The sequence below is a fragment of the Sturnira hondurensis genome, unplaced genomic scaffold (assembly GCF_014824575.4).
Source record: "Sturnira hondurensis isolate 20B ecotype Veracruz unplaced genomic scaffold, ASM1482457v3 Scaffold0002039, whole genome shotgun sequence".
In the NCBI taxonomy this organism is placed as follows: domain Eukaryota; kingdom Metazoa; phylum Chordata; class Mammalia; order Chiroptera; family Phyllostomidae; genus Sturnira; species Sturnira hondurensis.
Window position 1 is genome coordinate 2,362,739 of NW_028074670.1, and position 23,240 is coordinate 2,385,978.

The 23,240-nt window shown below is 42.0% G+C and overlaps 1 protein-coding gene across 2 annotated transcripts in view; it reads right to left on the reverse strand.

The window, feature by feature from the left end:
* The window catches only part of USP39 (ubiquitin specific peptidase 39), a 32,344-nt gene extending 9,511 nt beyond the window's left edge, over window positions 1–22,833 (reverse strand). The window contains exons 1-9 of one of the 2 annotated variants that reach the window (XM_037039258.1): window positions 22,476–22,830; window positions 19,322–19,391; window positions 18,041–18,135; window positions 16,146–16,282; window positions 14,789–14,941; window positions 8,272–8,497; window positions 7,624–7,701; window positions 5,290–5,357; window positions 4,623–4,811 (exon numbers count right to left, since the gene is read on the reverse strand). In XM_037039258.1, the coding sequence (XP_036895153.1) occupies window positions 4,623–4,811; window positions 5,290–5,357; window positions 7,624–7,701; window positions 8,272–8,497; window positions 14,789–14,941; window positions 16,146–16,282; window positions 18,041–18,135; window positions 19,322–19,391; window positions 22,476–22,743 (1,284 nt within the window). In that variant the 5' untranslated portion in view covers window positions 22,744–22,830. Of the gene's footprint in view, window positions 1–4,622; window positions 4,812–5,289; window positions 5,358–7,623; window positions 7,702–8,271; window positions 8,498–14,788; window positions 14,942–16,145; window positions 16,283–18,040; window positions 18,136–19,321; window positions 19,392–22,475 lie in introns of both variants that reach the window. The other variant, XM_037039267.1, reaches the window with a different exon arrangement.
* Between the last annotated feature and the right edge of the window lie 407 nt (window positions 22,834–23,240).

The window sequence follows — 23,240 nt, forward strand, 5'->3', positions numbered from 1 at the left end:
GGTTGCAGGGCAGGTCCTCAGGAGGGGACACATGATAGGCAACCACACACTGATGTTTCTCTCCCACTCTTTCTCCTTCCCTTCCAAAAATAAATAAATAAAATATTTTTAAAAAAAAAACTTAAGAAACAGATAATCTGAATAAACCTGTAAGGAAAGAGATTGAATCTGTTAACCAAAAACTACCCACAAAGAAAGGTCCAGGCCAAGATGGCTTCACTGGCAATTTCTACCAAACATGTGAAAAACAATGAACACCAATTCTTCAAAAACTTTTCCAAATACAAAAGAGCAGGGAACACTTCCAAACTTATTTTACAAAGCCAGTGTTACCCTGACACCAAAATCAGTCAGAGACATCACCAGAAAACTACAGATCAACATTTCTATGAACACAAATACAAAAATCTTCAACGAAATACTAGCACACCAAATCTAACAACACGTAAGAAGAATTATGCACCATGACCAAGTGGGATTTACCCAGAAATATAAAGGTGGGTTAACATCCAAAATTCAATCAATGCACTATACCATATTAATAGAATAAAAAGCAAAAGCTACAAACCATAAAATCATTTCATTAGGCACAAAAAACCATTTGACAAAATCCAACGTTATGAGGAAAACACTCGACACACTAGAAATAAAAGGCAATAGTCTCAATCTGACAACGCCAGATGAAGAAGCGTATCTGACGTCGTATTTAATGGAGAAAGACTGGATGCTCTCCTGTAAGGTCAGGAACAACAACAAAAATGTGTGCATATGCCACTTCTATTGAACACTGTACCAAAGCAGGGGTGTCAAACTCATTTTCACCGGGGGCCACGCCAGCCTTGCAGTTGCCTTCAAAGGACTCAATGTGGTTTCAGGACTGTATAAATGTAACTACTTCTTAACAGTTAAGCCAGAGCTCAGCGCTGCTACCAGGTAGAAACAAGGTGCCGGGCCAGATAAAACAAGCTGGAGGGCGGGATTCAGCTTGCGGGCCTTGTGTTTGCCACCTGTGGACTACATGTTCCAGCCAGAACAATTAGGCAAGAAAAAATACTAATAATAAAAAACATCCAAACTGGAAAAAAAGAAGTAAATCTAAGCATCCAAACTACAAAAAAAAAAAAAGTAAATCTATCTCTACTTGCAGATAACAATCTTAAGTATGGAAAATCCTAAGAAATCTGCTACAAAGGTGTCAGAATTAGAGTTCAGCAAGGTTGCAGACACGAACAACCATATACAAATATCAACTGAATTTCTACATACATGCAGTTAATAATCCAAAACTAAAATTAAGAAAACATAAATTCCATTTACAACAACATAAAAAAAATAAAATATTTAAAAACAGTCCTGGCCAGGTAGCTCAGATGGTTAGAATCCTGCCCCAATTGACAAATATATGGGTTTGATCCCCAGTCAGGACACATACACGAATCAACCAATGAATGCATAAATAAGTGGAACAACAAACTGATCTCTCTCTCATATCAATAAGTAAAATTTTCTTAACATTCAGGAATAAATTTAACAAAGTTCTAAACTTACCTCTGAAAATTATAAAACACTGGTATAAGAAATTAAAAGTACAGACAAATAGAAAAACATCCTATGCTCATGAATCAGAATATTTAGTATTAAGATGGTGATAATCCCCAAAATGATCTACAGAGATAATCCCTGTCAGAATCCAGCTGACTTCTTTGAAAAAGAACAAAGCTGGAGGAGTCGCACTCTCTTATTTCAAAACTAATTACAAAGCAAAATATACCTCAATGTAACAGAATGAAGAGTCCAGAAATAAACCTATGTGTCTAGAGTGAAATAATTTTTCAACAAGGATGCTAACGTAATTCAATGAGGAAAAAAGTCTTTTCGACGAATAGTGCTAGGACAACTACGGAGCCACACACAAAAGAATGAAGTTGGACACTGTCTCACACCACACACAAAAGTTCATTTAAAATGGATTAAAGACCTAAATGTAAGAGCTAAAACTACAAAAGTCTTATAAGAAAACATAGAGGAATGTTCATGACCAAAGATTTGAAAATGGATTCTTACTGCTCTTTTTAATTTGTTTTTTCTAATCTTTACCCAAGATATGCTTTTTATTGATTTGAGAGAGGAGGGCAACGAGAGAGAAACATCAATGTGAGAGAGGAGCATCAGTCGGTTGCCTCCTGTACATGCCCTGACTGGGGACTGAACCCACAATCTAGGTATGTGCCCTGACCAGGAATCAAACCCTCAACTATTTGTTGTATAAGACGATGCTCTAACCAACTGAGCCACCCAGCCAGAATAGATTCTTACATTTGACAACAAAAGTACACATGAAAGAAAAAACAGACTTAATTCATCAAAACTGAAAACTTTTGTGCTTCAAATGATACTATGAAGAGGGTAAAAATGCAATCCATAGAACGGAAGAAAATATTTGCAAAGTCACACACCTGATAAGGGACTAGTATCTAGATTATACAGATGCTCCTCAATTACTTATGATGGGGTGTGGTAAGCTGAAAATACATATAGTAACCTGAAAATGCGTTTAATACACCTAACCTACTGAACATCATAGCTCAGCCTAGCATGTCTTAAATGTGCGCAGAACACTTACATTAACCTACAGTTGGACAAAATCATCTAATACAATGAATACACTGTAGAGCATCAACTTTTAACTCTTATGATTGCGTGGCTGACTGGAAGCTGTGGCTTGCTGCCAATGCCTAGCATATCACTAGCCTGGGAAAAGATCAAAAGTCAAAATGTGAAGAACAGTCCTGGCCAGGTAGCTCAGTTGGTCGGAGCATTGTCCCAATACGCCAACGCTGCAGGCTCAATCCTTGGTTCGGGCACACATAAAAATCAAAAATGAATAAATAAATAATTGGAACAACAAATCGATGCCTGACTGTCCCTCCCTCTCTCTAGTCAATTAAAAAAAACCCTCAATGATGTCAGCCTACAATGATCTCTTAGTAGTTCATAAGAAAGCACGGAGTGGTGGGGACAATTTCACCATGGACATTAGTACAACATTCACATACCAAGGAACAATCTGATTCTGGCTAAACAAATACAATAGCCTGTTAATCATTTTTATTGGTTACAAAGCTTTGATTGTATATAACTCTTAAGTTTGCTATAATTTTATACTTAAAAGTTGCACGTCTAAGAAACTTATAGCAACATTTAAGTTTATACTAACTTAAGCAACGTTACAGTAAAAATAAATTTAAATCAATACTTAGGGTCCATGGGAACCTTAATATTAAGTTTGAACAGTGATAATAGGAATCAAGTGACATAGTTGAAAACATCAGAAGAAAAATCTGAGTTTAGATTCCCAGATCTGTCCCTTAAAGCCAACAAAATAAAGAACCGAGCTATACGAGGCCTAACGTCTCTCTTTCACCTGCCCAAAATAAATGACCTTTTAGATACTGTTACCTATGTGTGTGTGTGTGTGTACACGCACACGCGCATATACACGTGCCTGTGACCTAGGCAACTGCAACTGCACATGGCCACCCAGTGCTTGTTCTGCTTATTATGTTCCCCTTATTATATCACTAAAAATTCCTGAAAACTAACTTGGATATTGGATGGAAACAGTAACGGTGGTCAGGGAAGGTTATGTTGTAGAGACTTCTTGGGGTGGCTGCCTAGATCACAACACCCCCTTTTTAAGGAAAGATCCCTATTCCAGGGCCCTTGACCAGAAAGAACACTTGATCCAAGCAGGCCTTTCAACTCCCTCCCAGGAACCTGGAGCGGAGAGGCAGTTGCTGCGTAGTGGAGCCGCTGAGATCAGGCTAACAGCAGCCCTTGTAAGGGATGGTCAACAGACCACCAGTTCTGAGAACGCCATCACTCCAGTTTCTGTCATTCCCAAGTCCTGCCTGCTCAGTTCAAGCCTTCCTAAGACCCTAAGACATGCCTTCCAATACAGTTCCTCTTTCCTTTAACTAGTTTTTTGGTTGGTATTTAATATGTGAAAACAAGAGTCTTCGCTAATAAAGGATTAAATCTTTAATCTTCAACCCAGGATGAAGAAGGGAATTAAACCAAGAAACAGCTCAGTAGATAAAAAAGAAACTTTTAACTTGACACAGTAAGAATAAATTATTTATTTATATTTTAGTTTTTCCACTTTAATACTGATGTCATATTTTTTAAAGGTAGGGATTTTTCCTACTTTTGTGAGTTTCTTCTATCCTACCTGCCCCTCCTTCCTCCATACTAACCAGAAGCAGGAGGTTTAAAGCGACATTGGAAAATATAAGAGAGGACAGCACAATTCCAGTTAGGAGTCGTAGGGCAATCAGCTAGAAACAGCATGGGTCTGAGAGGCTCACCTAGGACAACACCCTTTATAACAGAATGCATTACACACATGTGGCAATTTCTAAGTATGAAAAGAAAAATGAAAAGAAAATTAAAAATCATGAGGGGTTGGGCGGGACAGAGGAGGGCAAAGGGAGAAAACTTGAACAACTTGATAAAATAAACAAATAAATAAATACAAGCAACCAATGCATAAATAAGTAGGGGGGGGGGTGGTCAAGAGACAAAGAGGTATTAGCAGGGCAGCAGGTGTGCAAATGGGCTACCTTCTCAGTGATGCCGTTAAACTTGGCCAGGATGTTGAAGAGCGGCACCTGGGGGATGATGAGCTGCTCCTTCTCGTCTTTGTAGAGCGGTGCCGTAGGAAGGTCCAGTGTGAGGTACATGAAGGTGGACTCCACCATCGTCTCCTGGTACTCATCATTATGAAGCAGCTGTTCTTTTTCTTCCGCTGGCTAAGAATGAAAAGAAAAGAAAGAAAAAGGAAGTGTAAGGAGCGAGAGACCAGCACAGATACAAAAACAGTGTTTTTGTTACATTTACATTGTGCTTCCTTTTTTAATGAAGTGAAGTCAACAGACTGGGCAGCTTCACCACCTGATTAGATTAATGCAAGAATATAGGCTTCCATCTGCAGAGATTTTACTTAAATACCAAGACTATTTTAAAAGCTAGATCTAGAAAGCTTATCTGAGCTTTTGAAAAAACACACCAGCACCACCCAATCACCAGACCACTTAAACCAGCAGACCCTACCCAACCACTAACTCCCAAACTCAAGGCACGCTAACAGGCTAGGAACCCGAGGGAGCTAGCCCCTGGCAGGTGTTTTGTAGACCCTCTTCCTGGGGCCAGAGGCCATACTGCTTCTGTAAGCACCTCTTTATCAACCCTACATCCTCTCAGTCTGAGACTCAGGTTCAACCTACTCACCAGGTCAGGATGAGGAAGCTTTTTAGTGAAGATTCTCATAGACCCCTGGAAAACATCAGTCACAATAGCTGTACAAACACAAAGCAAAATGCAAATTCTATCAGGCTGGAAAGTATTTCCATAATAGTCCTACCTTCTAAATTTCGGAAATAAGCCAACATCTTCTAGCATAAAACTCAAAGCTACCACTAAACACAGAAGTACCTTTGTAATGTATACCACCACGGTAGCTTTATAATTATTTGTGTGAATAATTTTTATGTCTGTCTGCTCCACAAAATGCCCTTTGACCACCTCATACAGGGCCTGGCTGATAAAAGGAGTTAAAGAAACATTCACCCAGACTGATAGGAAGGGCAGAGACAGGCAGCTGGGGCAGAGTAGGACCAGCAAAGTGGGGGCTGGTGGTCTCACATTTGCATGCAGCTAAACCCAGAGGAACGACTGTGGAGCAACACAGTCTGCACAACCCAGGGTTCCAGCATGGAGGAATGAATCCTCAATACCTTTGGCTGTAAAAACTTGTGGAGGTTACAGCATCAGGAGAAACTCCCAGCCTCAGGGGAGAGTTTATTGGAGAGACCCACAGGATCCTAGAACATACCCAGACCCACCCACCCAGGAATCAGCACCAGAAGGGCCCAATTTGCTTGTGGGTAGTAAGGGAAGTGACTGAAAGCCAGCAAAGAGCCCAGCAAGTGGCAATGTTCCCTCTGGGATGCCCCCTCACCACCACATACAGTGCCACACTGCAGTGATGTCTGTTGCCCTGCCCTGGCAAATACCTGAGGCTCTGCTCCTTACAACTAATAGTTGTAAAGAGACAAAAAAAATATGGTCAAAATGAAAGAACAGATCAAAGCTCTAAAAATAGAACTAAGTGATGAAGAAATAGCCAACCTATGAGATGCACAGTTCAAAACACTGGTAATCAGGATGGTCACAGAAGTGATCGAATAGGGTCATAAAATAGAGGGAAAAGTGAAGGCTATGAAAAATGAAGTAAAGGAAAATGTACAGGGAACCAACAGTGAAGGGAAGAAAACTGGGACTCAAATCAATGACTTGGAGAAGGAAAAAAGAAACATTCAACCAGAACAGAATGAAGAAACAAGAATTCAAAAAAATGAGGAGAGGCTTAGGAAACTCCAGAACATTTTTAAACGTTCCAATATCTGAATTATAGGGGTACCAGAAGGTGAAGAGGAAGAGCAAGAAATTAAAAACTTATTTGAAAAACTAATGAAGGAGAACTTCTCCAATCTGGCAAAGGAAAAAGACTTCCAGGAAGATCAGAGAATCCCAAAGAACCTGGACCCAAGGAAGCACACACCAAGGCACATCATAATTACACTACCCAAGATGAAAGATAAGGACAGAACCTTAAAAGCAGCAAGAGCAAAAGAGACAGTTACCTACAAAGGAATTCCCATAAGACTCTCAGCTGATTTCTCAAAAAAACCCTTGCAGGCAGGAAGGGGCTGGAAAGAAGCATTTAAAGTCATGAAATGCAAAGACCTACATACAAGATTGCTCTATCCAGCAAAGCTTTCATTTAGAATGGAAGGGCAGATAAAGTGCTTCCCAGATAAGATCAAGTTAAGGGAGTTCACCATCACCAAGCCCCTATATGAAATGTTAAAGGGACTTATCTAAGAAAAGGAAGAGGATCAAAACTATGAACAGTAAAACAACAGCAAACTCACAACTATCAACTGAACCTAAAAACAAAAACAAAGTAAGCAAACAACTAGAACAGGAACAGAAATAGAGATCACATGGAGGGTTATCAGCAGGGAGGGAGAACTGGGGAAAAGGTACAATAAATAAGAAGCATAAATGGTAAGTAGAAAATAGATAGGGGGGAGTTAAGAACAGTACAGAAAATGGAAAAGCCAAAGAGTTTATATGTATGTCCCATGGACATGAACTAAGTGGAGAATGCTGGTGGGAGATGGGGTGCAGGATGGAGGGGAATAAAGAAGAGAAAAAAATTGAGAAAGAAATAAAAAAAAACAAAAAAAAGTCAGCAATATAAATATTTCCATGGGCGAAGAGGGAGAAGATGTCACTCATTAGTGGCTTCCTTTTGCTTCTCATGACAAGTAAAACTCTTCAGCAGAAAAAATAAAAACAAATAAAATTAAATAAAATCTCTAAAAAAAAGAAAAATAGAGAGGGGCCTATTCAAGAAAAAAATTTAGCCCATGTGTCCATAAATACCATCCCAACACAAAAAGATTAAATAGTTAATGAGAAAAGGGTAAGAAGGGCAAAGTGTTCTTAAAAGGAAGCAAACAAAAAAGAGCTCTTGTACAAAATGGAAGGACTCACTCTTCTTTTTCTTCTTTGTGCCTCCCAGAGCTGAGTGCAGAGCGTTTAGAAACCAAGACAAAAAGTCAACTCCATCCCCTGAAATAGAAGAGAGGGACATGTCGAAGCTAGGAGGCAGTACGGTGACCCGAACCACGTACTGGTTGGCCAGATTCAAATACTCCATGGTTCTTCTTCTTGGGCCACACCATCCTACCCCCCCGCCCCCCGGCGATCCTCCTCTACCTGGCCATTAAATGCTCAAGATCAAGCTCTTAGTCTTCTGACCTCTACTCTCTCCCAAGGCTCTCTGATCCAACCAGGACCTTCAATTATCAACTCTACTCCAAACATGCACCTCATCAACCACCAAAAGCCATTACTGAACTTCCTCTCTAAGTCATTCCTCAGCCAGAATAACATTTCTAAACATATCTGATGTTATATTTTTATTTAAAAGCCTTCAATGACTCCCCATTATCATCAGGATATAATCCAAGCTCCTTATAGTGGCTCATAAACCCAAAAATCTAGTCCCTCCCTCCCAACCTCCACTCAGTTCTCACCATTCTCCCTTGGAATCCAAGGGTCCAGCTAATTGCAGTCTTCTGGCTGGGCCAGGCACCTTCAGCCCACGGTGTCAAAAAATATGAATGACTTGCTATTTACCTTGTTTGGTGATCTGAAAAGTCTTCTTGCTGCAAAGCACAACAGCCTGAAGCATCTCATGGGGAGAGACATGTGCCTTGAAATTTCGAGGGTTCCAGAGCTTTCTCATCAGCTCTCCAAAACGCTGGACCAGCAAGAACATGATATCCCCTGGAGGACGCTTGATGTTCTTATAATTGTCTTCTTCCAAGAAGTAGTTCCGAAGAGGAGGAACATTAGACAGAGCCTGGAGTCAAACACTCTGATTAATCAAAAGCCTCTCTGCAGGGGCCCTGGGAGCCAAGCTCTTCCAACTAAAGTTATTCTATCAGAGCTGTGCCTGCAATAGCCTTAAAAAGTGAGAAGTTAATGCTCACGTTTAGAGTTCACATTACAGCAACATTTCTTTTTTGTTTAATCTTTATTGCATGTTTTCCCTTACCATTTGGTCCCCTTATACCCCCTCCGTCCAGCAATCACCACACCACTGTCACACCCATGAGTCCTTTTTCCTTTTGGCTCAATCTCCACCCCCAACCTCCCCTACCACTCTGTCATGCAACATCTTGCACATGGAACTTCACACAAAGTCCAATTTTGCACACTTTGCTGACATGAATATAACATGAGTTTTTTCAAGTATATTTTACTGATTATGCTATTACAGTTGTCCCAATTTTTTCCCCCTTTTATCCCCCTTCTGCCCTGCATGCCCCCCAACCCCTGCTCAACATTCACCTTTCCCTTAGTTCATGCCATGGGTTTTACGTATAAGTTCTCTGGCTTCTCTGTTTCCTACACTTAGTTTTTTTGTTGTTGTTGTTAAAAGGTATTGAAATCCCTATTCACCAACTAGCTTGTTTAATAATTTCCTTTTCCTCTAATTAAGCCTATGACTATGTTTCAATTTATAAATTAAAGACCCTGGCTGGTATGGCTGAGTGGATTGAGTGCCAGCCTATGAATCAAAAGATTGCCAGTTCATAAACTAACAGGACTTCTGCCAAGATGGAGGCGTAGGTGGAAACACTGTGCCTTCTCCCACAACCAAGTTTGAAAACAACAAAGGTTTGGAGAACAAAGACACAGCCAAAGAACAGAAAACTGAACTATACAGAAGTCTGACAACAACAAACCATTCCAACTCGACCGGTAAGAGGGGCGGAGCCAGCAGCGGAGCAGGGTCGGGCAGGAAAGATCCCCTGACCCCAGGTGCCCAGGCAGCCCCGTGTAGGGCTGACCCAGTGAGGGCTCCAGGTGGCGGACTGGCTGCGGTCACACATTCGCATGCAGATAAACCAGCAGAGGAGTAAGCAGTGAGACGGAGGGCGCATCCCCCAGCAGCGAACCCAGAAGTGGGCTGACTGAGGTCGCACATTCACGAGCAGTGGGACAGACCGCACAGCCCGTGGTGGTGGTGGTGGGAGGCAGCAGAGGGGGCCCGCCATTGCTTTCCTTTGGCCCCACCCCCACATACAGCATCACAACCCAGAGACTGAGTGGCCCAGCCCTGGTGAACACCTAGGGCTCCACTCCTCATATGTAACAGGCACAAATAGTCCAAAATATGGTTCAAGAAGAACTCAAAGCCCCAGAGCCAATAACTCTAAGAGAAAAAGAAATAGCAAACCTCTCAGATGCACAGTTCAAAATACTGGTGATCAGGATGCTCACAGAACTGGTTGATTTTAGCCACAAATTAGAGGAACATATGAAGGCTAAACTAATTGAAATGAAGGGAAATGTCCAGGAAACCAACAGTGATAGGAAGGAAACTGGGACTCAAATCAATGGAATGGACCAGAAGGAAGAAAGAAACAACCAAACAAAAAGAATGGAGAAACAAGAATTCAAAAAAATGAGGAGAGGCTTAGGAACCTCCAGGACATCTTTAAACGTTCCAACATCCGGATTATAGGGGTACCAGAAGGAAAAAAAAAACAGCCACAAGTGGAAAACTTATTTGAACAAATAATAAAGGAGAACTTCCCCAGTCTGGCAAAGCAAATAGACTTCCAGGAAATCCAGAAAGCTCAGAGAATCCCAAAGAAGTTGGACCCAAGAAGGAACACACCAAGGCACATCATCATTACATTAGCCAAGATTAAAACGAAGGAGAGAATCCTAGAAGCAGCAAGAGATAAGGGGACAGTCACCTACAAAGGAGTGCCCATCAGACTGTCAGCGGATTTCTCAAAAGAGACCTTACAGGCAAGAAGGGGCTGGAAAGAAATATTCCAAGTCATGAAATCCAAAGACCTACAGCCAAATTGCTCTACCCAGCAAAGCTTTCATTTAGAATGGAAGGACAGATAAAGTGCTTCTCAGATAAGATCAAATTAAGGAGTTCATCATCACCAAGCCCTTATTATATGAAATGGTAAAGGGACTTATCTAAGAAAAAGAAGATTAAAAAAATGAACAGTGAAAGCACAGCAAACTCACAGTTATCAACAACCACACCTAAAACAAAAGCAAACCAAGAGGATAGCTAGATCAGGAGCAGAACCATAGAAATGAAGAACACATGGAGGGTTAGAAATAGGGGGGTGGGAGGGGGAGAAGGGGGGAGAAGGTACAGAAAATAAGTAGCATAGGTGTTAGGTAAAAAATAGATAAGGGGGAGGGCAAGAATAGTAGGGGAAATATAGAATCTAAAGAACTTGAGACACGTGGTCATAAACTAAAGGGAGGGAATGGTGGGGGAGGGGGTGTGCAGGGGGGAGGGGAATGAAGGGGGGAATAGAACAACTGTAATGGTATAATCACTAAAATATATTTTTTTAAAAAAAGGTTGCCAGTTCAATTCCTAGTCAGGGCACATGCCTGGGCTGCAGTCCAGGTCCCCAGAGGGATGCATGAGAGGCAACTGCACACCGATGTTTCTATCCCTCTCTTTCTCCGTCCCTTCCTCTCTCTAAAAATAAATAAATAAAATATTTTTTTAAAAAAGAATTAAAGGCTAGAGACACAAATGCTCTTCATCATCCACTTGGCTGAGGCAGAAACAACTATCTGGAGACGACAATTTCCCTCCCTCTCAAACACACATTAAAGTAATATTAATAAAATTTGGTGTTCTCCCCAAATATGGTACCAAAAGGTGGTAATAAACCCACACAGTGTATATAAAAATGAATGTACTGTTATGATGGAAAATGGTAAAAAGGAATGTACTGTTGTGATGGAAAATGGTCAAAAGGAATAAAAATAAATTTTAGTTCACTAAGCAAAAAGACATACTGGCCATGTTAGTTCATTAAGGAATAAATACACGCTCATTAGTGTGAGCAACAAAACTGGGGAACTGGGGGCGGGGTGGAGACCACAGAACAGACTCGAAATAAACGCAGTCTTCCCCCAGGTTCTTCCTGACAGGCTCATGAGTCCTCACCAGCACTGGGTTTACTAGGAGCACAACTTTGGCAGAGTAATGCATTTCGAGAGGAGGACAGAGTTCTGTGGAACACAACAAACCCAGGAGAAGTTGGAGAAGACAACTCAGGATGCAGAGGTACCATGAGCTCAGAGGGAACGAGGAAAGCCCCTACAAGCTTAGCTCAGCTAAAGAAACAAGGACCTCCTGCTTAGAAAGTAACCACTAAAAAAAAAGTTGCTCTCAAAAGGAGAGCAATATGGTAATGTTTATCCTAATTATGTTACCCATGCTCTGGCTTCAGCAACAATCCAAACGATAGGTGCCCTCCCTCGGAGAGAGGTTATCCGGTCTCCACTCAGAGTACACAGGCCATTCAACCCTTACTTTAGTGGAAGCATTTTCACAGAGGATTTGTTCACCAACTTATTTTTATCAAAGAAGAGAACTTCCTAGGGAAACTAAAACCCATCACAAAACCAAGCTAACCACCCTGACGGTGTTCAAACCCTGTCCGTCCATCGGGGGCGGTCTTGGCTGAGCTTTGACAGAGTGTAAGCGGGGCCGTCTACAGCCTCTGCTCACCTAAGGCTGTGATCTTCCCAGGCATGACACCAATGGCAGACGCCAAACCTAACAGATATTCTTTTTAATTTTTATACTGAATTCTCTATGCAAAAATACCATCAACAAAGTTTGAAAGCCAAAACAAGAACTAGAAGGATGTGCAACATACACAATAGAAAAGGGCTAAAACACTTACTAAAGCTCAGTAAAATGAGCCACCAATAGAAAACTGCATAAAGCCCAGCAATTCATGAAAAAATGTATTATCAACTTCCCAAGTGAGGTTTTTTTAAAAGGTAGGTTTAAAAACAGGATACATCTATCAAAATGGAAAAAGTATTCAGTGGTAACAATGATAATGCAAAATGAAGAATACCCTTTTGTTTTGCTGGTGGGTTTACAAATTGCTACAAACCCTCTACAGCTTAGATTCTAGGTCGTAGATGCATTGATACAAGAAGTGAAGGTTAAAGAAACATAATCAAAGGTAACATTGTTACATAAAGTGTAAGACTAGAAGTAGGATAATCACTGTAACAGTAGTAACAAAAAAAATGAACCCTAGCCACCACAGCTCAGTGGATTAAGCGTGGGCATGCAAATCAGAGGGTCACCAGTTCGATACCCAGTCTAGGACACATGAGAGGCAACCATACATTGATGTTGCTATCCCTCTTTCTCCTTCCCTTCCCCTCTTTCTAAGAATAAATACAATCTTTAAAGAAAAAAAATAAGACAAGTTGAATTTTATCTATCAATTGGGGAACAGCAAAATAAATCATATTGCTACATGATAAAATATCATGCATGTGGTCCCTGGCCAGGTGGCTCAGTTGGTTGGTGCATTGTCCTGATATGCCAAGGTCATGGGTTGATGCCCAGTCAGTGCATATAGAAGAATCAACCAGAAAATGCACGGATAAGCGAAGCAACAAATCAATGTTTCTCTTTCTCTCATCAATAAAAATTTTTATTATGTATTATGTGTGTGTGTGCATGTATATATATACATAAATACACACACATACACACACAGAGAAAACTTTTGGAGGTCTATATGCTGTCAACTCCCCCAGGACAGAGTACCAAGGAAAGAAATTAAGCTTTCACTGTATACTTTATACATCTTTTTCCCCACACAGTAAGTATTCATGTTTATAATTTTTCATTCTATTTTTTTTAATCCTTACTTGAAGATGTTTTTACTGACTTTAGAGAGAACGGGAAGAGAGGGGGGAGGGAAGGTAGGAGGGAGGAAGGGGGAGAGAGAAAAACATTGATTGGCTGCCCCCTGAATGTGCCCTGACCAGGGATCGAACCCACAACCTAGGTATGTGCCATAACCAGAAATCAAACCCGCAACCTTCTGGGGTATGGACGATACCCCAACCAGCTAAGCTATCTGGCCAGGGCTCATGTTTGATTTTTTTAAAATATATATTATTGATTATACCATTACAGTTGTTCTATTCCCTCCCCTTCATTCCCCTCTACCCGCACACTCCCTCCCCCACCATTCTCCCCCCCCCTAGTTTATAACCACGTGTCTCAAGTTCTTTAGATTCTATATTTCCCCCACTATTCTCGCCCTCCCCCCTATCTATTTTCTACCTACCATCTATGCTATTTTCTGTGCCTTCTCCCCCCTTCTCCTCCTCCCCCCCCACCCCCGTTCCTAACCCTCCATGTGTTCTTCATTTCTATGGTTCCACTCCTGATCTAGTTGTCCTCTTGGTTTGCTTTTGTTTTAGGTGTTGTTAATACCTGTGTGTTTGCTGTCCTTTCACTGTTAATATTATTCATCATCTTTTCTTTATATAAGTCCCTTTAGCATTTCATATAATCATGTTTGATTTTTTTGAAGATTTTATTTATTTATTTATCTTTAGAGGGGAAGGAGAGGGAGAGAAACATCAATGTATGGTTGCCTTTTGTGCATCCCCTGCTGGGAGTTGGCCTGCAGGGAACCAGCGTGCAACCCAGGCATGTGCCCTGACTGGGAATCGAACCGCGATCCTCTGATTCACAGGCCTGCGCTCAATCCACTAGCTACACCAGCCAGGAGATTTTTTTGTAAAGTAGGATTATTGTTTAATTTTCTTACTTGTGCTTACTGATATTTTCTAATTTTTCTGAAATGTGCATATTATTCATGTTAATTTTTATTTTTCTCCCTCATTTAATATTTTAAATAATAAAACTTAATTACAAGTAGGACAACTTCCACTTTTTGCCTTTCCTACTTCAGGGCTTAAGCACATCTGACAGCGGGCACAATGAATGCCTGCACCACCTGGCACGTGTACTTCCTATCGGGTACTGCCAGACCGCACACAGGTTCTGTCTCTCACCCCCTGGTTGCCCCCGAGACCTTGAGCCCAGGCTGAGGAAGGGCGCACCATTTGGCAGCAGCGCCTTGAGCAGACGTAGGATATTCTGCTTGGTGCAGAACAAACACTCAAGCCGAGTCCTCAGTCAGACTTGGGGGTCTGGGGACCATCTGACTGCACTCTAGCAGAGGTGGTCATTTCTTGGCCGACCTCCATAGTGTTCCCTCGCCATGCCTCTCCCTCACTGTTCCCTTCTTGATCCTACCTGAAGGACAGCGTTGGCATAGTCGTTGGCCTTTATGTTATTCAGGCCCACAATACCTGGCAGGTAAGTGGTGCCATCATACGCTCGGGACAATTTGGCTTGCTTGTCCAAGTTTGCAATCTGCTGCTTTGTGAAAGTGGGCTTCAGCACGTACTGCAAAGCAAACAAAAATTCTACGTTGTTTTAGGACCGTCTAGTTCACAAGATATATTTGGAATAGCAATTTCTGCCAAAAACGAAACACCCTTTGGTCATGAACATCTCACCACACAACCAAAGAGCTCCCCACAAAAGGTATAAAGGCTAAGGTAACATGGAGTAGGCCCTCCCCACATTACTAATCTAGAAGAGGATTGCTGTATTTAACCCAAAATTACTGAATCTCAGGTTTTTCCTCAAACCTCAGGTCCAGCCAACTTCACGGTAAATCACTGCAAAAGCTGCAGGACACTCAAGTCTCCGCAGGCAGCAAGGGTCTGGGTCTTAAGTGAGACTTTACACAGAGCCAGCCCATGGGCCCAGTGCGGAAGCGCCTCCACCCCAGTACAGAAGGCCAAGGGACCTCACGACTCCCCAGGGTCGGAGGGGCAGGATCAGATCCTTCCCAGTCGTAGAGCTACATCTGTCACGTCACAGGGTGGACAGAAGTAGCTACTAACCCCCTTTGAAACCTTAAGGTTATTCATTTTTCCCTCTGTAAATAATGTCCATAATCAGTTTAGCTTCAACTATTAATATGCCTATAAAAGTTATAAAAGTAGCATAAGTATAACAGTATTTCGAACACTCTAAACACGAACCTTTCCTTAAAAAAGAGTTTTCAGTGCAGTGAATATGCAGGCATTCGCTGAAAAGAAAAATAATAATCAAAAGTTCCATAATTAATCAAAGCCCCAAAGGACTTTCCATGCTTTCTAGTTAAATACAGTGACTCTTGGCAGAGGTCACCAACAGGAACCAACAGTGGGACAGGGTGGCCATTCTGGCACCAATGTATCAGAAGTAGCTAGGAACAGGGATGCAGCTTGGTATCCACTGTCCTGTGCCCAGCCCAATTCACACCCTTACTCCAAGTGTGGGAAGATAATTCATTTCATAAAAATGCCAATTCATAAGTAGCCATATTTTTCAGTCCTAACCTTCAACATTAAAAGCAGAAATGATGGCTACATTGCAGACCGAAGGCCATAATCATGAATCCTGACTTCCTTTCTCAGTTTCTCTGGTTCCTCCCAAAGGGAAAGAAGCCTCTTCGAAACCAAGGAGCTGAGATTCTCCCCTGGGTGAGGCAGATCCCAGGATCCCTGGAGTGGTTCTTGGAAGACGTGGTTCCAAGCCAGCCCTCTGGGACACGCACCGTGATATCCTCCAGCGAGGAATCGATGATCTCATAGTTGTCGGGAAGGCAGTAAAACTTGAGGGTGTGGAGGTTGAGGAAGACATGGTGGCTGAACTGCACACTGTGAATGTAGGCATGAGACTTCAAACCCCTGCCTGTAAGGAAGAATGAAAGGCTGTAGAGGAAAGGGCATATTCCAGAAAGGCGAAGATCAAGTTTGATTTTTTCATTCATTATTTTGTACTGGAACATGTTAACATTAGCAAAAACAAAGTACTGTGCCATCCATGAAATGAATCTCCCACATGAACTTCTCTCATCACAAGAGTTAGCAAGAGAAGAGCAAAATCGCCACTTTATTCCCTGGATGGCGTAAGACATTGGTTGGGGGAACTAATTTCCTATGTATGAATATGAAATATAAATGTGTGTGCATATATATGTACATATACAAGTTGACGGCATGTATTATCAGAAATTGGGAGTATCTATGTGTGTATTATATACAACACACACACACAGATATGCACACACACGCTGTGACAGTCCATCATCACCCAGTCCTGATTTTCCAACTGCCCACATTCTGGACAATCCTGCCCCTGAATACTTTTGTTCATCGTTGCCACTCCGTTCTAGAATATCTCTCCCTTAACTCATTCAAAACCTATAGGTCCTGCCAGTTCAAGTGCCACCTCCATCTCCTCCATGAACTCAACACAAATGCTCCAGCTAACAGTGCTCTTTGTATTCTCATATTCCAACTCCTATTGTCCTTATTTGTATTCAGTGCCACAGAGTCTAGCAGTAATCTTTACAGTATTACTGAGTTTGCTGATTGTTATGAGTTAGCCTTGACTGTAAGATCCTTATAAGAGTAAGAAATATAGTTTATATTTCTTTTGAATCCTCCACTATACTATGTACATAGCATGTGTTTGTTCTGTATGAATTGAATATAATACAATGGGGGACCCTGAAAAGCCCTGAATTATTTTCTGGAGGGTGGGTTCCTCCTAGTACAGGCTTCTGCCGCTAGGTGAGTGTTCTAGCAACCCATCTGTATCAGCGTACCAGCTGGTGTTGTGAAAGGCTACATTGGGCTTCAGCGAATTTTTTTTTAAAGGCTCTTTCAACACGTTTGCCCATCTCATAATGGGCAATTTATGAGCACACCTGCCCACACTGCTCTGAGTGTTCAGCACTTTTTGACCAAAAAACAAGAAATGACTCCCATACCCCGCCTCCCTATTCAATTGATCTCACTCCAAAAAACTTTTGTTTCCCCAGGTAAAAAAAGTCCTCAAAGGGAAGCATTTTGTTGATGTAGAAGAGGTGAAACAAAAAATGGCAGAAGCACTAAAAATCATCAAAATTAACCACCTCAAAAACCATTCAGAATAGTGGAAAAAAGTCTTGATAGGTGTATTGCATCAAATGGGAAGTACTTTAAAGGTGACTGAAGTTTAAACATGTAAGAGTAAGTATATGACTTTTTATAAGTTCTGGTTTTGGAGGAGTTTTCCTTATAATAAATTGCCAGAAAAGAACAGAATGAAAAAGTCCTTCGAGCCAAAGGATGCTCAGAAAAAGATGTGAGTATGGAAAACACCAGAGATTCAAAGCCCAGAGTCTCTGGGATCTCCGAGGCAGCCTTGCACTTAACTCGTTCTCCCCCCCCCCACCCCCACCCCACCCCCCACCTTCGTGCGCCCTCAGGCTCTGATCATCAGAGAACCCCCTACTGACTTTCTAAGAGTAATGAATTTCCTGGAATCAAAGATAGAGATTACTAGACAGTACTCCTAACAGCAGCAGCTCAGTTCCTTAAAAAAAAAAAAATCTCTCTGGAGCAGACCTGTGGCTATTGCTGAAAATTTAGTTAAGTTTATAATGCAAAAACATTTATTTACCCTGAAAGTACTTGCCACACACCAGGCAGGCATATGCATTGATATGCGAAAGGGAGATGGAACACAGTTTCTCAAAGTCAAAGTCCAGCACACTCCTAAAAAACAAAACAAAACAAAAGCAATTAGTAAGGACAGATGTCTAGGACAGCACCCAAGTGAAGCAGCATTGACTCCGCGTTCGACAATGTCATACAGCATCCTGCAGAGAATGGTTCAATAACCACATTTAAATCATGGGGAACGTTAACTATGCCTTACCTAGACAAATACAGCACCTCCACCCACCAAGCCTCAAAGTAGTGTCACGGTATCCCCACTGGACACACAATGCCAATGATCCTTCTTTTCACTATTTACAACCAGTTGAGAACATTCCATTGCAGCCGCTTTCTCTGCGGGGGAAAAGCCACAGCAGGAGTAGTAGCAGGACCCCAGCAGAATTCCGAATCAAAGGACAAGTGATAGAAAGACATAAATAGGTAAAGAAAACTTACTTTTCCCTATAAAAATAAATGTGAAGCCTAAGGAGTACCAGGAAAATACCTACAAATAGACCTACCCGTTTGAGTGCAAAGTAATGGTATATGAGCACTGGGAAGGTAAGGGACAAAAAAACTTTACCTCCACTGAATCCACAGATGACAAAGTAATCTCTTCTCAAACATTAACTCTAATTAATTGGTAACGGTCGTGGTAAAACTGCAGAGTCCATTAAAGGAACCACTAGCCACACATAGCTATTGGCATTTAAATTTAAAATAATTAAAATTAAATTTACAATTCAGTTCCTTAAGCCACATTTCAAATGCTCAACAGCCACAAATGGCTTGTGCCTACAACAATGGAGAGCCTCTAGAGTATAAACTGAAAAGCACCCTGAGACATCACCGGAAATCAGAAAAAAAAGTACAAGGATGAGATAGCTACCTCAGCATTAGAATGTATTTTTGTCTTTTTTTCTCTGCCAAATTCCAGGCACCTACAGTAGTATCTAGCACACAGTGGCAGTCAGTAAATAATATTTGCTATTGCTATTGTCATTGACACTATGTATCCCATTATTTCATCACATAAATTCAAAGTGAGCTAAAAGGTCTTTGTGGATATATGCACCCTAAAAACATGCCCTCTGATTCTTTACATTGAAGAGCAAAGATTAATATACATGGCAAGAAGCACAATTTTCTGGACAGAAAACTTTAAAAGGGATAAAATTGTTTAATGTGCTGTTTGATGTGCATTCCAAAGAATGTCCTGCATAGGCATTCCAGTCCTACAGACCTGTTAATGGTATCCAGGTAGGGGCAGTGGCGGCTCCTCCGGTCCTCAGAATCCACGCGTCCATTCTTTGCTGAAAGGAAAATCACCGTAGGGTGTGAACATGGGAAACCCATACTCAGGGTCAAATACCCGAACAGAAATGGGAAAAACTAATCAGCATGAGCTCCCACACATGTGTCCTGGCAACACCCAGAAAAGCTCACTAATGGAATGAGCCACAAACTAAAACAATATATTTGAAACACATATAACCAACAAATGATTTGTTTGCAGATTACATAAGGAAATCTGGTGAAGCGATAAAAAACAGACAACCCAATAGAAAATGAAGAATACAGCCTACAAACACATAAAAATATGTTCAACCTCATCGATAATCAAGAAAATGCAAGTCTCCTTGCACAATAATATGCCACTTCACACCTACCAGAAGAAAAGATAAAATCAGAAAATTCCAAATGTTGGCTAATAGGCGGAGCAATGAGAATGTTCATGTCCTGCCGGTGGGAGGGAAAACTGTTACAACCTCCTGGCAAACAGCACAGCAAGATCAAAGCTGAAAATCTGCAGACCTTTTGACCCAGCAATTTCTCTTCTATTTATATACTGCAGAGAAATTTTTGCACGTGTACCAGAAGTCCTTAACTAAAAAAAAATTATAGCAGCAATGTTTGAAAGAGTCCAGACAGGAAACAATCCAAAGTCTACTACAAATAAAATGGAGAAATATATTTTCATATATCACTAATGGAACACCATGTAGCCACGAACATCTATCTATCTGGATGAACCTCAAAAATATGGCTAGCAAAAAAGAAAAAAAAAGGCAAATCAGAAGACCACACATGGAGTGATTCCATTTATATCAAATATAAAATAAAACACGGTACTACTTACAGATGCATATATGAGGTAAAAGCATAACTAATAAAAGGAGATGTGATTAGGAAAAAATGCAAAAGTGATTACCTAAGCAAAGAAGGCAGATACAACTGGAAAGGGGCCTAGAAGACCTTCTCCAGTTCTACTTTTTCCCACTTCTTAAGCTGAACAGTGTTAGGAAGCAATTTTCCAAGGGTCTTCTCATGTTTCCGCACATATTGTGACCAGAGGCACTAAACTGTCTTGTCAAGGATGACTTGCCTCCAAACTGTCTTGTCAAGGATGACTGCATAGTGAACCACCTTAGAAGACCAAGATAGTATCTCCCTACACAGAACAATGGGGAGGCAATCTCACAGCCCACTGTAAAAAACCCAGGCTCTCTAAACTCACAGTTCCCCTCCTGCAAGGCTGCCCACTGGGCCCACTGGGTTCCCTTCATATTGCACTGTGGGAACTGACTGAGGAAATGACACCAATGCTCCATTCTGACTACTGTTACTTCTGTAATAAACTGTCTCAGGCCCAACAGTCCCATGTCTTCCGTCAGCATCCCTGAAAATGCAAGAGGCTAATTTGGTAGCTTCCAAATAGGGTAAAATCTCAGATCCTTCATGGTTCTTGACAAGTGGTAGATTTAACAGTGTACATCCACACTCTTCTTTACAATGTATTTCTGCATTACATCCAGCCCGTCTTAGTACCTGTGATCTATTTCATGATAAAAGGAAAAGAAAAAAAGACAGTGACAACAACTGGGATCTCAGTGTGTCTCAGAGAAAACAATCTACATACCACAACTCCACAAAACATCTAACAAACAACTTCTGTTCCAAAGAAAGGGAACATGAGGCTGATGGAGTATATAAGTAAAGAAAATTACAGAATACCCTGAAATTACTAACTAGACTATTCAAAGAATACCAAGCACTTTCTATGAGCAGTGTGATATCCTGGACCATATGTGTAATGCAAAAAAATGTCAAACACAGAACCCTAAGCAAGAAATTTAAGAGTTAATACAAAAGTATAATCATATAAGGGCCTGGTCAGGTAGCTCGGTTGGCTAGAGTGTCATCCCCATACACCCACCAAGATTGTGGGTTCAGTCCCACTCAGGGCACTTACAAGAGTCAACCAACGTGCCCTGGCTGGTGTGACTCAGTGGACTGAGTGCCAGCCTGTGAACCAAAGGGTCGCTGATTCGATTCCCAGTCATGGCACATGCCTGGGTTACAGGTACAGTCTCTGGTTGGGTCATGTACAATAGGCAACCAATCCGTGTTTCTCTCTTAGGTTGATGTTTCTCTCCTCTTTCTCCCTCCCTCTTCCAACTCTATAAATAGTTTTTGCAAATCAATGCTTCTAACAGCAACAACTTAAAGAAAAAGAGTATAATCACATATAGATAATCAGGACTAGAAGCAGAATATTATAAAGTCTTGGAGAATGAGAAATACCTTCCCCTGAAGCCCTACCCTTAGCATGTAGCCTAGTAACACCCTTCACCTGCTCCTTCAGTAGGGTCCTAAAAACTCATCAGGAAACAAGTATACAGAAACATGATCAAGTCAGGAGTTACAAGGTCACAGAAGCAAATGATGTAACTGAGGTAACAGGGGAAACCTATTGGGGTAACAGGGGAAACCTTGACAGTTTCAGAAGTGGTGGAAACCTATTTCATGATTGGTGAGATATGGTCAAGTTGAAAATTACTACAGAAGCAGAAGGGGTGCAGTCATGGGGGAGGGGTGCGGCAAGGAAAAGAACAGTGACATGGGCAAGTGTCAGAAACACTCAAAGGTCACGAGTTCCAGAACTATTTCCATCAACTTAGAGAGACAAACACATGAAACCCGCTCTCTCAAAGTCAGAGTCAAGATCAGAATCCAGACTTTCAGCCTCTCAATGCTGATCAACTCTGAATAGTCTAATTCCAGAAATTACAACCACACTCAATCCTCAGATGTTTTGCAAAAACTGAAAGAGGTGACACCTGTAAAATAATTAGCACAACGCCTGGCCCGCGTTGGGCATTCGATAAAAAAAAGCAGCAGCTTCTGCTGCTGTTGTTAGAAACATTGTAACTACTATCATTACTATTGTTATAGAAATAACGCTGTAACATTATTATAAGACGTGCTCTCCTCATTAAGACGCAATCGAGAGCCGAGTCGCGGACCCCGGTGAAGTATGGAGTTCCCCCGGGCAGGAAAAGTTAGGAGAAAAACAACTCAAGAGTAGAGCCCGAGTCCTGCCCGGCCCCGCGCACCTCGCACCTCCCGCTCAGGTTCGGAGTCTTCGTCAGCCTCGCGCTCTCGTTTCACTCGCACGGCCGGCACGAAGGGCGCCGGGGCCTCCCTCGCGCTCGCCTGCTCGACCTCCCGCTTCACGCGCACGGGGCTACCCCGGGTGATCGGCGTATCGGCCTCCCGCTCCCGATCTCGCTCGCGCTTGACGCGACCCGAGCTGACCCGAGACTCGGATTCTCGCTTCCCTCGGTTGGAACCACGAGACTCCCGCTTGGACCGGCCGGACATAGCCACGACCGGCAGAGTCGCCCAGCGCAGGAGCCTGGCGCGCAGCAGCGCTCGCAAACAGCCAATCAGGAGCAGCGCTGTTATCCAGCTCAACGTTCTCTACCGGTCGCCAACGGGGACAAATCAATTCACAGGAAACTAGGAAGTACTTCGCTTTTTGCGGTCTCTTTATGGCTGCGCGCGCAGCTGAGAACCATCTGGAGGCCTACTGCCACCTTACCCGAAATTTCCAGTTGAAAGTGACTGGAACTTTTTAGTGACTGGGAATTCTGGATTTTAAAAAAGCTCCTCTTTGGCCCTGGCTGGTGTAGCTCAGTGGATTGAGCACGGGCCTGCGAACCAGAGGATTGTGGTTCGATTCCCAGTCAGGGCACATGCCTGGGTTGCAGGTCAGTTCCCTGCAGGCCAACTCCCAGCAGGGGACGCACAAAAGGCAACCATACATTGATGTTTCTCTCCCTCTCTCCTTCCCCTCTAAAGATAAATAAATAAATAAA